This window comes from Talpa occidentalis, unplaced genomic scaffold (genome assembly GCF_014898055.3).
Source record: "Talpa occidentalis isolate TD23 unplaced genomic scaffold, MPIMG_talOcc4v2.1 talOcc4.5, whole genome shotgun sequence".
Taxonomy (NCBI): domain Eukaryota; kingdom Metazoa; phylum Chordata; class Mammalia; order Eulipotyphla; family Talpidae; genus Talpa; species Talpa occidentalis.
Window position 1 is genome coordinate 89,571,086 of NW_023604861.1, and position 16,703 is coordinate 89,587,788.

The 16,703-nt window shown below is 40.6% G+C and overlaps 1 protein-coding gene across 6 annotated transcripts in view; it reads left to right on the forward strand.

Moving 5' to 3' along the window:
• CTNNA2 (catenin alpha 2) overlaps positions 1-16,703 on the forward strand; it is a 1,153,910-nt gene that overhangs the window by 323,149 nt on the left and 814,058 nt on the right. For 5 of the 6 annotated variants that reach the window (XM_054701781.1, XM_054701778.1, XM_054701779.1 and 2 more), the window contains exons 4-5: positions 1,451-1,617; positions 14,300-14,419. In XM_054701781.1, coding sequence (XP_054557756.1) covers positions 1,451-1,617; positions 14,300-14,419 — 287 coding nt within the window. Of the gene's footprint in view, positions 1-1,450; positions 1,618-11,299; positions 11,465-14,299; positions 14,420-16,703 lie in introns of those variants that run through there. The other variant, XM_054701783.1, reaches the window with a different exon arrangement.

Here is a 16,703-nt window from a genome sequence, read left to right on the forward strand (position 1 = left end):
CATTAATACTCCCTTCTCTCTGTATGTCATTCCTCTTTCCCTGACCCAGACACTTATTACTGCCTTCTCAGACTAGAGAGCCCTTTTAGCCGGTTTCTCTACCCTCATCTCGTCTTCTTTAGTTTATTTTATGTAAGTGGCTAAAATAAAAATCTATTAATGTCATTTGCCTCCTTGCTGAAGGCACAGCCCAGATCTCTCCCAAAGTGTTCCCTGAACTGGCATCTTTTTCCCCAGGCCCCTTCTTCTCCGTGGCCTTCCATTTGGCTGCTGTTCCCTATACTTGCTGCTCTGCTCAGGCTTCAAGCCTGTATGGCACTCATGCTGCCTAAGTGTCCCTTCCCACCTTTTCCTTCCTGGTGAGCACCTTTTAGTTCTTCAAAGTCCATCAAAGTTGACAACATCTCCAAGCCTCACACTAAAAGAGTAAACCACTCTTTTGCCTGCCCCTCCTTTGCCTACATTCTTATTCATGTCTGTTATGGTGCATCATTACTGTATCATGAATGTTTCTATACAAACTGTTTCCTCATGAGATGTAAACTCCTTGAGATCAGGGCATTCTCATCACCTTTGTAATTCTCTACTAGTGGAGAAACTGACATAAGTATGTGCTTAATCAATATTTGTTGAGGGCCCTTCTGGTGGCTCAAGGGGTTAAGCACTGCACTCTGAAATCTATCTGCAGCCTCTGCAGCATGAGTTCACCCTGGCTGGCCAGGAAGCTGCCCATGTGGTGCAGCAGGCCTCTCCTGTCTCCCCGGCTGCTCCCCTCAGCAGTGTATTTCAGTCAATCCGCCTGTTCTGTTCCCCCCACTCTGTCTCTGGTGAATCCTCTCACCCCCCGCACCTCTAGCCTGTACCCCAGTTCTTGTATGCACAAATAAATAAAACTTAAAAAAAATGTTGAATTAGTTCAATTATCTTTTAAATGGCTCTCTATTGAACAGGATCATAGCAAAGTGTGACACAACTAGATTTGGGACAATTCTGTAGACTGTTACTGTCTGATTAATTCAATAAAGAGTTCATTGTTAATGAGGTGTCAAGGTCTCAAGTTTCATTCCTCTGTGGAGCACTTAACTGTCAGTAACCCTAACTAGCAGTCTAGTAAAACCACTGTTCCAAAGGAAATCAAGAGTGAGACTGATTAAGTCGGAGCAAATTCATCTCAACTCTTAGACAAATTGGATTCAATATATCCTTTATTGCTGTTGAAAGCATAATTTCACACTTCTGCATGAAGTGGGCACCTTGTTTGTCCACAGCACCTGTCCTCGTGCACTGATACATTTGATTTGAGGGGTTCCGCTGCGTGGGAGGTGGCGGAAGCACCACTTGGTGCTGGTAGCTTTGCAAGAAGAGCAGTAACTGTCTATGCGCAGATCCATATGTAGGGTTTCTAGCCCTGAGCCTCCTGTCTGCCCACACTCCTCTGTCTCTCTTCCAGGTGAGACTATGCGCATCGCCTCTTCGGAATTTGCTGATGACCCGTGCTCTTCGGTGAAACGGGGCACCATGGTGCGGGCGGCAAGGGCGCTGCTGTCCGCCGTGACGCGCCTGCTCATCCTGGCGGACATGGCTGATGTCATGAGACTTTTATCTCATCTGAAAATTGTATGTATGTCAGAATCATCACCATATAGACTATGTGTATTATAGCACTGACATGGGCTAAGATGTTTCACTGCCCCACTCACCTGGCTACTTGGTTACTCACCCATGTGAAACAGCTCCAATTTTTTCTTTCACTAAAAATCATATTCAGTCATATCTTCCAAAAGTTATAGACGATTCCCTTGAATTTTTTTCCCCTCTCAAAACATAGTTTGGATTTCCCTCTTACTTGCTGAATTTATAATTCAGGCTGCAGAGCCTAAGCATACTGTACCTACCTTTTCTGTTTTGAGCATCAGCTGTGCTGATCCATGTGGTAATTCAGCCTGGGCCACTTCTGGCCAAATCCCTACTTAAATTTGGGTCAAATATTGAATACGTGTTGTGCCTACTCCAGGCTTGTCCTTTGGTGGAATAAAGGGTTTTGATCCAACCTTATTCTGACAATTACAAAAAAAAAAAAAAAAAAGTCAACCAAAATCATCCACACCTTCCATGGCTAGGTTTTAATGTTTGCACTGAGCCTGGCACTAACACACCAGGATTAGGTCTCTGGGCACATGTGTGCCCCACAAACCTATAGAACCTCATGATTCACATCTCATAGATTCTTTAAACTCTTTGGTTTTCTGATGTAAATAGAACCTTGCCTAGACCACATGTTTTACTGGATTAGGGACCAAGGAAACCTTCCAGCCAGATCATTCTCTGTTTTCCTACTTGCTGACTGGTATCTTGTTATAACCAGGATGGTTCAACCCAGATATAACTCATTCACCTAGGAATGTGGCTTCTGCCTGCAGATACTCTATTCTTCCCAGTAGATTTCTTTTCTAGACAATTCCTACCAATAGTGGCTGAATGCAGTATCATCAGATGATGGGATATAAACCATGTACTTTCCTTTTGGGGGTACCAACATATTGCTGGCTAAGTTTCCCTGGTTCTGGCCTTTCTGGCTTATCACTTTCCCTGTTAGTAAAACCCCAACGTCTTACTTCTTTGTCAGTGAAATGAACGATGAGTGGGTAGTTGAGATAGGAAATGAATAATGAGAGTCTGTTTTCACCTTACCTTCCATCTCAGATTTGTTCACTAGGGGATTCATTAAGAAATTTCCAAAATCACAAGTATTCTCTGTCAAGTTATCTAGGGCAGTATTTTACCTGTACTGGCCCAGTAAAGGAGCCAAAATTTCCAAGTTACATATAAACTTGTATAAAGTGTAATGAAAGATCTCCAATTCCCACATCTCCAGTTTGAGTCCCATGGTCAGAAACCACACAGCAAGGTGCAGCTCTTCATGGTTTCATGCAGGTGTCTGGGGAACCAAGGGACACAAAGCAGAACCTGCTTGGGAGATTTCTTTTTTTCTCAGAATACAAAGTGCTGGAAAGCTGAGAAGGCTCTTACTAATTGGATGAGGGGAGCAGTAAGACAAGAGATTTAGCTTTTCAGACATTATTGAGGGACTATATACCATTCTATTTCATTGTTTGGCCAGTGGAACAAGACTAACTAGGTTTAATCTTGGTTTAATGGTCAATTATCAGCCATATCATAACCCGCCACAAAACATCCTTAGTCATAGACACCACATTTGGTAATATGGAGCCAAAGACAGAACTGTCCTCAGAGATGTGGAGAGGTTTAATACGGAAAATTCCTACGAAGCATTTATCACTCACGAAGCAGGCATTTGGTGATGGCAGCTATGTCTCTGCTATCTGATCCCCAAACCCCTTGCAGGCTGCAGTGCTGGCTGCTGTGCCTCCAGCCCCACCTTTCCCATGTGAATCTTTTAGGCAACAACGAACTTTGTTCTCAAGTGTATTGGAGCAGAAATTTTATCTTTCTCCTACTTAGCCTTCAGAGGTAGATTTTAAGAAATATCTTTCCTCAGGAGGTCAGTCTTCCTTTACCAGGTGAGAATAGGACCAAACCTAAAGAAAACAGCTTTACCACCTTTATGTCATTGTTCTCCATGCTGTGGAAGGTCCTGTTTAGCCCTCCTGGGAGTGATAACAGGCTAAATATTGCCCCTGAATTGCCCCACAGGTCGGCAGTGCTCATGAAATCTGACTTGAAATGTGATGCATGACAGAGTTGCCAAGAGTAATTCTGCCTCTCCACCACCTGTTTGGACCAGTACTATCTGCTGATAACATCACGGCAGCCTGTTGTAATGGGCAATCAATTGTATTCTCTTCCCAACATAGCAGATAAAGGGGAATTTAAAAAAGAGAGAGAGATTTAGGACAAAATCATGGAAAGGTCAAGCCAGAAATATTAAGTAGTCCTGTCAGACTGTCAGTAGCAAAATTAAAAATGATCGTAGACTAAATAACACATTTGTTCTACTTAAAACATAGCTTTTGTAGCAAACAGTAGTGGTGGAATATTGCTATCTTGTGGAGCAAGCCAGGAACTACAGTTTTTCTGTTAACACCAAATTATTTAGGCTGCAGCCTATGTCACACTTTGGGTTCAAAGTGAGCACAATTTTATATCATGGGACTGTTGCCTCCCCAGCCCCCAAAAGGGAGAATATGTCAATAAGCCATTATAAATGAAATTTGATGTATAATTCTACTTAGTCACATTTATCCACCTATAAACACACCTTCTTATAAACAAATGAGTATTGTCTGAATCTATTTTTTTAAAAGATTTATTTATTTTTATGCAAGAACCGGGGTACAGACCAGATGTGCAGGAGGGTGAGAGGATTCACCGGAGACAGAGCAAGGAACAAAACAGGCAGACTGATGAAATGAAATACACTGCTGAGGGGAGCAGCGGGTGAGAAAGGAGAGGTCTGCCGCACCATGTGGGAATCTTGCTGGCTGGCCGGAATAGAATCTGTGCTACAGAGGCTGTGGACAGCTTCACAGTGTGGCGCTCAACTGCCTGAGCCACCATGGAGGCCCTGAATCTATTTGTTTTTAACTCAGGATGAAAATATATTTGAGTGTTTTGATGGAGCATGTTAGAAATGATCACTTACACCTTTCCCCATGCCTTTTAGAAATAAAAAGGAGACTCTTTACCATATGATAAGCATAAGTGATAAAACATAGGTGAGAAAATAGTGACAGGTGCTTTCTAATAATAACAAAATAGTAACCCTGATTTTCTGTTGGTTCAGAATTTTGAATAATACTCCATAATGAGTCCCATAGCTTCCTGCCATTGCTGATCACCACAGAGCTATTTTGCCATTAAGCACAATGCATGATATTTTACTTGTTATGCTTTAGGCCATATGCCCAATTTATTGCTCTCCTTTTCCAGATATTGATTTTTTTTGTTTGTTTCTAAGTAACTTACATGAATATAGAGGGAAATGCCTTCATATTAGAAGCTTATATTCAATTCTCCTAAAGTAACCTTCATTCTGCCCTGTGCCTGATAGGTCATTGTTGGCAAATTGGGTAATGATGAGTAAATATTGTTTGTCCTCTAAAAATTAGTGAAAATATTGGGACTTTTGCAGAGGTGGTATGATTTGCCAGCAATAGGTCTTTATATTCTGCTACTTTAATTTCTATTAGGAAGCTTAAATTTAATGGCTGTCAAATAGTCCATAGTCTCATATATCATAAAAACATTGTGGTCACCTATGTTATCCTACTTGTTCTATCATAGAGTATGTGTGTGTGTGTGTGTGTGTGTGTGAGAGAGAGAGAGAGAGAGAGAGAGAGAGAGAGAGAGAGAGATTGAACTCTTTTTAAAAAAATATATTAAGGATTCACATAAAAAAAGGTTTTTGCTACTGTAGTTGTTTTGAATTCAGGAGGGTAGTGATGGAATAGTGAGTGACATACAGTTTAAAATCAAGTTATCACCAAAGAGGGGATTTGATGTACCTCAGGAAAGTTAATCATTTACACATCAGACAGCATTAGAAATACTGAATTATCATCACTTTTATTATTGAAGTTGCTGGTGAGTGATTCCCTAGCTAGACAGCTCGTGTATCCTGCAATCAGTTGACATTGTCAGTATGTTAGGTTGATATATGGCACTTCAGACTTTTAAAGGAATCCTGAATTTCAATCAGTGATCATGAAAAGGGATGTTTATTTTCCCTGATTCTTGAATTAATGTAATCATATTATATTGTCAATTCTTAGCATAACACCTAAATTCATCTAGGGGTGTGTGTGTGTGTGTGTGTGTGTGTGTGTGTGTGTGTGTGTGTGTTTCAGAGAAAACAGTTACCTTTCTTCTATGCTCAGGCTAGGTCCTGAAATTTTGATGTTCTTGATTACCTCAGAATTTCTTTGTAAAAAGTGGACTAGCAAAATAGAAAACAATCATCTACTCTACTTCTCAGAAAAAGCTAACTTTTCTTTGTTGCTACTAGGGGCCAAATCTACTGCTGGTGTCTCTTTGGGGGCATTGATGAAACAGGGCGACTTTAATATTACCTGTGCTTTTAGTGACATTGGCACAAAATATTCTTATGTGTCCTCAGTAACATTATTTCTCTGTAATCTGCTATTTAGTGCTGCAACTCTAATGTGGCTCTCGGGTTTGTATAATGAAAGTTAACTTTTATAAAATAGGCTTGTTTCTCTTTTTTAAGATTTATTGTATTTATTTATGCATACAAGAGCTTGGGTGTAGGCCAGAGATGGGGCCAGGGGTGAGAGGATTCACCAGAGGCAGAGTGGGGAGCAGAACAGGCAGACCTACACTGCTGAGGGGAGCAGCGGATGAGACAGGAGAGGTCTGCTGCACCATGTGGGGTCAGGGATCGAACTCATGCTGCAGTGGCTGCTGGGAACTCATAGTGCTGTGACTTAACCCCTTGCACAACTATGAGGCCCCCCAAATAGGCTTGTTTCTGATTTTAAAAGTTAGAAATCACTGCCCAGGTTCTTAGCATATCTTTCCTGTGAGAGCTATTCAAGCTTAGCTTTATGCAATTGGGTTGTTCAGAATTTATTTATTCATTATTTATCCTCTCAATAGTTAATGGATGCCTACTATATGTAAGGAACTCTGCCAAGACATTTAACTTCAAACATCAGCAGGACTCAGCTTCTGCTTTAGGGGGGCCTCCCTGGTGGCGCAGGAGTTAAAGACAGTGCTATCAAGCTATCGCCAGCCGCTGCAGCATGATTTCAATCCCTGGCAGGCCAGGGAGCAACCCTCATGGCGTAGCAGATCTCTCCTGCCTCGCCCACTGCTCTCCTCAGCAGTGTATTTCATCCAATCTGCCTGTTCCCCACTCTTGCCCACTGCTCCCTACTCTTTTTGGTGAATCCTCTCAACCTCCACATCTCTGGCTTACCCCCCAGTTCTTGTATGCATAAATAAATAAATCTTTAAAAAAAACTTTATAGGCTGGTGGAGGAGACAATAAGAGTGAAATGCTGGGAAAATGCATAGTCTCACCTAGAAAGAAAACACAGTACCTGAAATATTTTACATTGTAAATTATATAAACCCCTAATTCAACTTGGTCTTTTAAAAAGATAGCATATTGGTTCATTAAGCCCAGAGGCAGTTAGCTTCAGGGAAGGTTTGATCAAGGCACAAAAATGTCAGATTAACCAGGATTCTATTTCTCTTTTTCTCATTAAAATCTCTCTTCATCATTTGTCTTTTTCTCATAATCTCAAGAAAGCTGATAACCATTCTGAAGATGAAATGTTACTATACTGAATATAGCAAGAGAGGAAATTCTCTTCCCTGATAGTCCAAATCTAAGTTCTGTTATTTTTATCTTTTTAGTTTAATCTTCATAGTTTTATCCCTTGAATTGGGCTCCTCTCTATGTGTAATTGTATAAAGGAGAAAAAAATGTGCTGAATTCTCAATTTGAACAGCACTACTCTCTCCCTCAACACCCCCAAGCTAAGTATGAGATCAGTTCAACCATATTGTAATGTTGGCAGTTCAGGATAATATGAGAGGGGTGATGGGCCTTAGAGAGGGGGAAGTCTCACAATAGGGTCTCATTGAACAGAATGAGATTTGCCTTTTCTTGAACCAATTGCTTGTACCAAATTCAAGAGGTTCAGGTCACAAGCACAAGACTGAAGCTGGGAGTGGGGATTGAGGATAACTGAAAAGAGGTTGGCCCCATTAAAAGATTAAGGGGACATACCATTCTGTCCAATGAGAATAAAACTATACAATCATTTGAGAAAGTATTAGGTTAATAATCATTAACTCTTAATAGCAGGTTAGAGTAACAAGGGATTGACTAGTAAGAAGTAAAAGGAATTTCTTATCTAGGGGTGACAGTGAAAAGGAGCAATCATCACCTCTGGGCTAAGATAAACAACTCCAGGGATCCCCACGCTGAACCAGGACTGAAATCCAGATATTCCTAATTTAGTGAATGACGGTCATACGCTGGGGCTAAACAAGTTAATGGAACTTGCTGGAAACCTGACCTTTAGTGTTCATAGAGAGTTGTGTTATGGTAGGTGTCCATTACAAACTACCCAAGGGTAGCTGAGGGTAACTGTTTTGTACCTGGGATTGGAGAAGCTGCCTGCTGCAAAATCTGTTGGGGGAACATGCCAGAGATATGTTCTCATTTAAAGGGCCCAGCGGTGTTTTCAAGGAGGATGCAGAATATACAAATTTTGGTTTGATCACCAACCCAGGGAAACAGGGGTTTACTGTATCAAAAGGGGGGCTGTTGCCATAGGAGGGAGATGGATTCAGTTATAGAGAACTGCACAAACCAAGGAAAAACAAAGACTTGAGAAGTACTTGGAGTGTTCACAGTGATGCAATTGAATCTATATGGCTGGAGCATAGAGAGTAAGGGGGAGAGGCCATAACAAAGTTGGACAAAGAGATGCAAGTTGTGTCTTGGATAACATGATAATTAGCTTGGGCTCTATGGAGGTCATTGAGCATTATAGGATTAGAATTAGATTTGTAATTTAGATAAATAATTATGGTAGCAATGTCGAGAATTAATTAGAGAGATGAGTTCAAACAAGGAAACAGATTGAGCCAATTGAAATTATCCAGATCAGTGAATGAGTGAAATACCGAGCATAGACAATGGCAGTGTGCATTGCAAAAAGTGGGTAGAGTTTACCCACTTTTAAGGAGTTAAAATGACTAGAACTTAAACACAGATCAGATGGGACAAAACTTTTTTTAAGATTTATTTATTTATTTTATACAAGAACTGGGGTACACGTCAGAAGCACAGGAGGGTGAGAGAATTCATCGGAGCCAGAGCGGGGAGTACAACAGGCAGACGGACCAAAGACACTGCTGAGGGGAGCAGCGGGTGAGGCAGGAGAGGTCTTCTGCGCCATGTGGGGATGTGGGGTTCTCCCTCCCTGGCCAGGTTGGGGGTGGGGCAGGAATGGAACCAGTGCTGCAGAGGCTGCGGACAGCTTCTCTGCGCGGTGCTCAACCGTTGCACCACCAGGGAGGCCTGGGACGAAGCTCTTAATGAGAATACAGCGCCAGCTGATCATTGTAATCCAAACTCAAAGTCTGTCAGCTTTATAAACACATGATTTCTGAGTGACTGAGGTTGAACAATTTGAGAGTTAGGAGTGAGAGCTCTGGAGTAAACTATCTGTGTTTTAACCCAGGTTTCTGTATTCCCTTATGTAAAGGCAGGAATGGGCACAGTGCAGCAGACCAGGTAAAGGAGGAGTCAGAGTCCTCAGTGGTTTTATGCAGGTCTTTTATTGGGGTTCACCAGGCATATGGCAGGCAGGGGTGCTGGGGAGCTGGGAGGCTGGCAGCCTCTCTCTCTCTCTCTGTCTCTTTCTCTCTCTCTCTCGGATTCTTGGCTTCTCCTAGGCTTCTCCTGGTGTCCCGGTGACGCTGCCCTTTACAAGCACAGGTGAATCCCATCTACCTATGCCCACACTGTACTCCAGGGGCCCACCATCAGGCATGCATTCAGGACCTCAAGGATCCATCATCTATCCTGATGGGGGGAGGGCAGAAAAGCCCGACATTTTCTTTACCCTACACCTTGCTTTGAAACTTCTCATTCAACTTGTGTAACTCCTCTGACTTCAGTCTCGCCTCTGTAAAGTGTAAATAAGAAAACAATTAACTGCAAAGAGCTTTGTTCAGGACTAAATTAGATATATATATAAACCATTTAGAACAATGTCTACCTAAGTACACAGTGATAGTGGATAATGTTTTTTTCTTGTACAAGTACAATAACATTTTTTTTTATTATTGTGCTTTATAAAACATGGCAGGTTAAGAATAAATGACAAGCAAGTATGATTAATCCTTGCTTTCTGATAAAGTTTTCTTATTAACACGAAAATAGGACATCCAATCCAAAAGTTCAGCTTTTTTTTAGGAGATAGAAAGATAAACAATGATAATGTTGACACACCAATGTTTAAACTAGATTTAATTTTTACATTCATTCATTCATTCATTCATTCTTTCACTTGACTAACTCCTATTTCCAAAATAACATTTTTAATTTAGTTGATAAACCAGATCCTAACAAGGGAGATATGTATGGCATATTAAGTGCTTTCATCAATGTCACTTAAAACCCAGTTAGCTCAGCATCAACAGTAGGAACCTGAAATAAATTCAGAGGATCCAACTGGAAACGATGACCATAACATCAGTGACTTAGGGCACTGACTTAGGAAGTGAATGCGCACAAGGAGAACCAGATCACAGAGTTGAGGGGTGACTATCAGTACCCCATATGCTGTCCAGCTCCTCATAGATGCTTAATCAGTATTTAATGAATAAATGAATCATCAGACTACTTTTTTCTATTAAACAAGTGCATTTTCAACCATAAAAATTAGAGCCTGATTTATAGATGCTCTCAAACAATTTGACTCAGCTATAGACTAATAGTGACAGGTAGGTTTGCTTTAGGGATGGGGGTAGGGACTGTTTGGAGCAAGCACTGTGAAAAGACTGACATTTTAAGAGTTTTTAGTAACAAGCTCTAAAAGTAATAGCTAAATTCACTAATCAGGAAGGAAAGGTCAATATCTTTTCTAGAGGGTTCTATCTTTCCCTCTGTATCTATGCACAGACTACCAATAGTATAGAATGGGATACCTGGTTAAGCAGAGTGCTCACGTTGGTGTTTGTAAACAGCCAGGCGCGGGAGGAAAACAGCTGTCTGAAATGCCTGTAATGTCTAAGGTCATGGGGGCACTTATAGTAGGGAACAAGATACAGCTGCTTCTTAGTCTGTATCCCTGTATCAGCTTATAGGAAAAATAAGCTGAGTCACTGAGTCTCCCAAAGGACTCCTTATCAAAGGGCCCTGTGGTTTGGTTAACAACACCCACCACCGAGCCAGCAGCAACAGCCCACCCTCTGTGTCTTCTCCTCAGCATTTCTTCCACTCCTCCCACGTTCCCTTCATCTGCAGACATTCCAAGAGTAAGATGAAGCCTGCCTTCTTCAAAATTGTTTAGGAAAAAGTATTCTCCATTCCAGTAGATAATATGCAGCAGGGCGGTATCTGTAGAGTAAATGGAATGAATCAGGCTTTTTTACACCACTAGCCCCTATGACTATCACTTGCAGCCTTGAGCTTGTTAATGTAGAAGGCACGTGGGTGTCGGCACCTGGGGTTTGGTGTGGGCGTGAATAAGTGCATGCCTGAGCCGAGGGGCCGGGGACATGAGGGTAGCGGTGCTCAGACAGAGGAAGGAGACGGGAGGACAAATGACTGCAGAAGAGGCAAGACCACGCGAGAACGCCAGAGAAAGCCCAGAGACTGTGTAAAGATTTGCTGGGGGCTTGGTTGCTGCCAGCCTCCCAGCCCCCTGCCTGCCAACCCTGCACCTGGTTGTCTCACAACAGTCTCTCTGTTTCAGGAGTTCCTAATACTTGCCAGGTACTCTGCTATGTATTTAATATTTTGTGTTTCTTAGCTTCTTTAATTCTTAAAACAACCTGTGTAGTGTATGGAAAATTTTAACTTCCTGTCATCAGTGAAGATACTGAAGGTCAGAAGTTAGATGGCTTCCCTGGATCGCAGAGTTACCAGAGGGCTGTGCTGGGATGCAAACACAGACAAATCAGACCCCAATGTGTCATGAAAAATGTTTTTTGGAAAGTGTCCCAACCTCTTCTTCAGTTTAAGAACCTCCTTTTTAGGCATGTTTGGCATATAGGCAATTTTCTTTGTCCAGACCCCCAGAGGAACAAAAGATTAGCTCTGTTTAAAATTAAAACCTGATTTTTATATAAATTTTCATTTGTCAAGTGGCTGATCACTGCCCTTTTCCCTTTTTTCTTCTTTCTTAAGCTCCTACAACAGTCTGCGTGTATCTGCCTGTCTAGACATTCATCCAGTATCTCAGTGTGTGTATTTCTAATCTAGACTTTGGTCCCATCTTCTCTATTTCAGGGGATTTTAGATTTCGAGCCATATTACTTTGAGAACGTTCTACCAGGTCACCTTTCAGATCCTTTTAGATTAAAAGTCTGAGTATGTGCAAGTGTACAATTTACATAGACAGCTCTCTCATTGATGTTTCTTTTCAAAAGAACTTCCATGAATTAGAAACATAAAGTTGAAAAAAAGACTAGATTCTTCAAAGAAAACCAATGAGAAAATGAATTAGAGACACTATACCAAAATAAGTACTCCAAATTGGTCTGATTAACAAATGGTAGGAAGTTTTATATATATATATATATATATATATATATATATATATATAGTCAAATCCAAGATTTAGCTCCCTCTGAGATAATTATTTTGTTGCTCCCCAGCACCAGTTTTTATGTCCCGAGATTTACAACTCATTTAAGCAGCGGGAACAAATTAACTGCCAAGAGCGTCCGCTCAGTCTGATGCTGTTGATAGCCTTGTGAAGATGATTATAAATATATCAGCAAGTGAGGCATTTCTCATTTGTTGTTTTAAAGGTTTGAGGTAGGATATTATCATTTAACTATGAACATGTTTTAAATGGGCTGTTCCAGTATCATTAAGTGTCATTTGACTGGAGTGCCTAAAAACATCCTAACATACAACACTTCCTGTTTTCAACTATCCTGCTTTTTTTTCCTGGAGTAGTACTAGAGCTGGACAGGAACCGGAAAACAACTAACACAGGCTATTGTAGAAATTCTGGCCTTTTACCCAGGCAGAGGAAGAACAAGCAGTACTTAAGGAATGGTAAGGTCAGGAAAAAGCTTTATGACTCATGCATGAGGTCCCAGACCTGGGTAGCCCTGTAAGGTCTGAGCACTGGTTTAAAGACAAAGGGTTCCTTTTAGACACAAATGTCTTCATGTTTGTTACATTGATGGCATTGTTTTTCAGCAGGCACAACCATTTGCTGCAGTTTCCAGACAAGGGCAGGGAGGACAGGCAAAGAGGTAAAGAGGCAGACTAGCTTTGACTGGCTACCCAACCCTTCTGAAATGCAACTTTGTTTAGATAGTGCTGAGGTCCTGGCCATGAATCTCCAAAGGCAAAGAACTCTAAGTAAGCAAACTTGTTCATTATACCTGCATTGGTATGCTCATTACACCTGGGCTGGAAGTTCTGTTGGAATCCTTATTATATCCATTTGCTCAATAATATATTTTCTCATCAAGGTGAGGAGTAAAATCATCATTTTAGAGTTTTACAATTAGAAAGAGATATAAAAGTTCTGCAGAAGAATGGAAACAATTTTATGTGGTGTCCAGATCACCATGGTTCTAAATCACTGAACTTGTTTCAACTCTTTCCTGAGTGAGTTAGCTTAGTAAATTGAGTGCTCTTATATCTATGAAGTAAAAGGTTTGATGGCTTCCATTATCACTACTTTATATACACTATTCTCTTCTTCCACACAGTGCAACTTGAGAAGGAAGTTGAATTAGCCACCTTTGTGATGGCATCAAGTTTAAAGGTGTATCTATATAACTCAGAATTGTGTTAATATATTTCTGTTTCCAGCCATTTCAATGGTCATTTGTTTTTGTATTACCAAATAGTGAGCTATTTCTATGTCATTCTCTGGTTTGTGCTACACTACAAATGTCAGCTTGAATTTTGCAGTAGGCCCATGTATTCTCCACCTTTTTTATTACTCCTTCAGAGCTACATTTTTTTTTCCCCTGTTCTCTTAGAAGCCTGTATTAGTTGAGACTTCAATCAGGCTCCCTTCATATCTAAGCACTTTTGATTTTGTAAACATGTATCTCTCTTGTGCCTCAGTCACTCAGAACTATGTCCTTGACTATTTCCACTGACAAAATTTACTTCAGAGATGCTACCTGACAGTCCCTTCACTTCTAGAATTAGAGGTATTGCAAAGAAGATTGGTTGAAGATTCAAACTGTATCAAACTTTCAGCAGCCTAGGAATTATTCCAGTTTTATTTGTGAACTACTTCTTCTTCTAAAGAGTTCTGTAATTTGTTTTAAAATTCTATATTTAAAAAATATTTTTAATTTTACTTGAAATTAGAATTTTATATTCCATACCATAATCATAATATAGTAAAATCAATATTTTATATGTCCCAAGAGCTCAGCAATTACCTTTTACATGTAAAATGTCCTGTAAACTTTCAACAAATATTTATTCTGATTATAAATGCTTGCTAAGGGTTTTGTTTTCTTTTAATTTAAATGTTATGCATATTGTTTTTTAATTTACAAACTACTACCTATAACTAATATTATTTAAATGATATTATAAATGTTTCCTTTTTTTTCACTTCAGGTAGAGGAGGCTCTGGAAGCTGTGAAAAATGCTACGAATGAGCAAGACCTTGCAAACCGCTTTAAAGAATTTGGGAAAGAGATGGTGAAACTTAACTATGTAGCAGCAAGAAGACAACAGGTAGGAAACATTTTTGGAACTGATAGGCGAGAAAATGTTTGAGTTTAATCTTAATAGGTTTGTAATTCTGAACAATTGGATCAGCTGCGTCTGCCAACCAGTAAAATAATCAAATGCCCTCCTCACAGGATCCCTAAATTTGCTTCCTCCTGGGTCAGTTCTGATACTGCTGTGGGTCCTGGTATACTCTCTGGCCCCTGGCTACTTAAAACAGGTGACAAACCATCTGCTGCATTGGTAAGAACCACCTTGTCTGCCACAGCACACCTAACTTTGTGTTCATTGTAGAAAAAGCTCCTGAATCAAATAAAAAAATCAAACTGGCACAATGCTGTGAGCACTCTCTGGGCATGACTCTTTGCTCTCATTTTCTGTTTCCTACCCTGTGAATAGCACTGTGCATATGTACAGCAAGATAGGCAGTGTGTGGTGAAAACTGCTGTGAAAATGAGAAAGGCAACAGTTAGAAAGTGAAAGGAAAAGTAGAAGGAGATTGGGAAGAGAGGAGGGAGGAAGTGGGGCTTGTGGAGCACTGGTATGATTAATTTGAACATGGCTGATCTGAGATTTCTTCATCATTTTTGTCTAGAGCTATCACCCCTATTTTATTTTATTTTTGAAGATTTAATTATTTTTATACAAGAACCGGGGGACAGGTCAGATGTGCTGGAGGGTGAGAGGATTCACCGGAGACAGTGCAGGGAACAGAACAGGCAGACTGAAGAAATACACTGCTGAGGGGAGCAGCTGGTGAGACAGGAGAGGTCTGCCATGCCATGTGGGTATCTCCATGGCTGGCTGGGATTGAAGCTGTGCTGCAGAGGCCGTGGACAGCTTCACAGTGTGGCGCTCAACTGCCTGCGCCACCAGGGAGGCCCTATTTTATTTTTTTTAAAGATATCCTTATTTATGCATACAAGAACCGGGGTACAGCCAGATGTGAGGGAGAGTGAGAGGATTCACCAGAGACAGATTGGGGAACAGAACAGCCAGACTGACCGAAATGCACTGCTGAGGGGAATAACGGGCGAGACAGGAGTGGTCTGCCATGCCATGTGGATATCTCCATGGCCAGCTGGGATCAAACCTGTGCTGCAGAGGCTGCAGACAGCTTCACAGCGCTCACTCAACTGCCTGTGCCACTAGGGAGGCCCTCTCACCCCAATTTTAGCCTGCTGTATTCATTCATCTGGTACCACTGGGGTTTTGTTCCCAAAGAGTGTGTTATTCTTTCTTAGAAAAAAATCATACCCAAATCGGAAAGGGTTAGTTCAGTGCTGCCCGAGTTCTTTAACATGTAGGACAATTCTAATTACTATTTCTAAGGTTCTCTATGACCGAAGAAAGTTTTAGTCAAAAAATATTTGTTGAATGTTCACTCTTTGCTAGGCAGTAGCAAAGAGTGTTGGTATGACAGACTTGACCAAGATCTAATCCCTGTTTACCAAAGAGCTTAACATGTCCTTGTGACCTGCACACACAGATTTTAGTTCGTGATGATTGAGTGACTTGCTATCAGCAGAACTCCTTCAAGTGGAATTTTGTGTGCAGTATCCCAAAATATAATATGTGTAGGGTTCAAAGTTACTTTGAAGCAAGGTGTGAGACGAAAAAGGCATTGAACTTGTTTAAGCAATGGATAAAAAGAATTTGAATCTTGATTTCAGTGTAACAAAGAGCTGGTTGGGAAGAAAGAAAGAACCAGGACATTCAGTGTCTTGCAAAGTGGTTCGATTTTATTGTAAATGAGTGAGTAGCATTTGAATAGTCCCATGTTTGGTATCTGTATATAAGATTTACATTTTATTACTATACTTATATTCTAAAACAGGATAGGACAGTGGAAGAGGAGCTGAATTAGTCTAGGTGAGAGATGGTGATGATCTCAGTGTGGTAGCAGTGGAAATGAGAAAAGTAAAAAGTCAAAGTTAATTTTGAAAATAGAACACTCAGGATGTGCTGTTGAATTGGATGTGAGGTTAAGGATTGACAGTAACTAATTCACTTCAGCAAATGAGTAGGTGGTGATGAATTTACTGAGATGGAAAAAACAAGGAAAGGGACCAGTTAGGATTAGAAATCACGATTTATATTTAGATACATTAATTTTGAAATTCTTGTGAGCTGTCCAGGTAGAACTGTCAACTAGAAATGAGATGTGGGCTGGAGATTGAAATATTACTCATTGGCATGTAGTTTACATTAAAATTCATAGGCATATATGAAATATTCATATGATAATACTCATAACTATAACTTGTTTTTATTTGAATAGTGCCTTGTC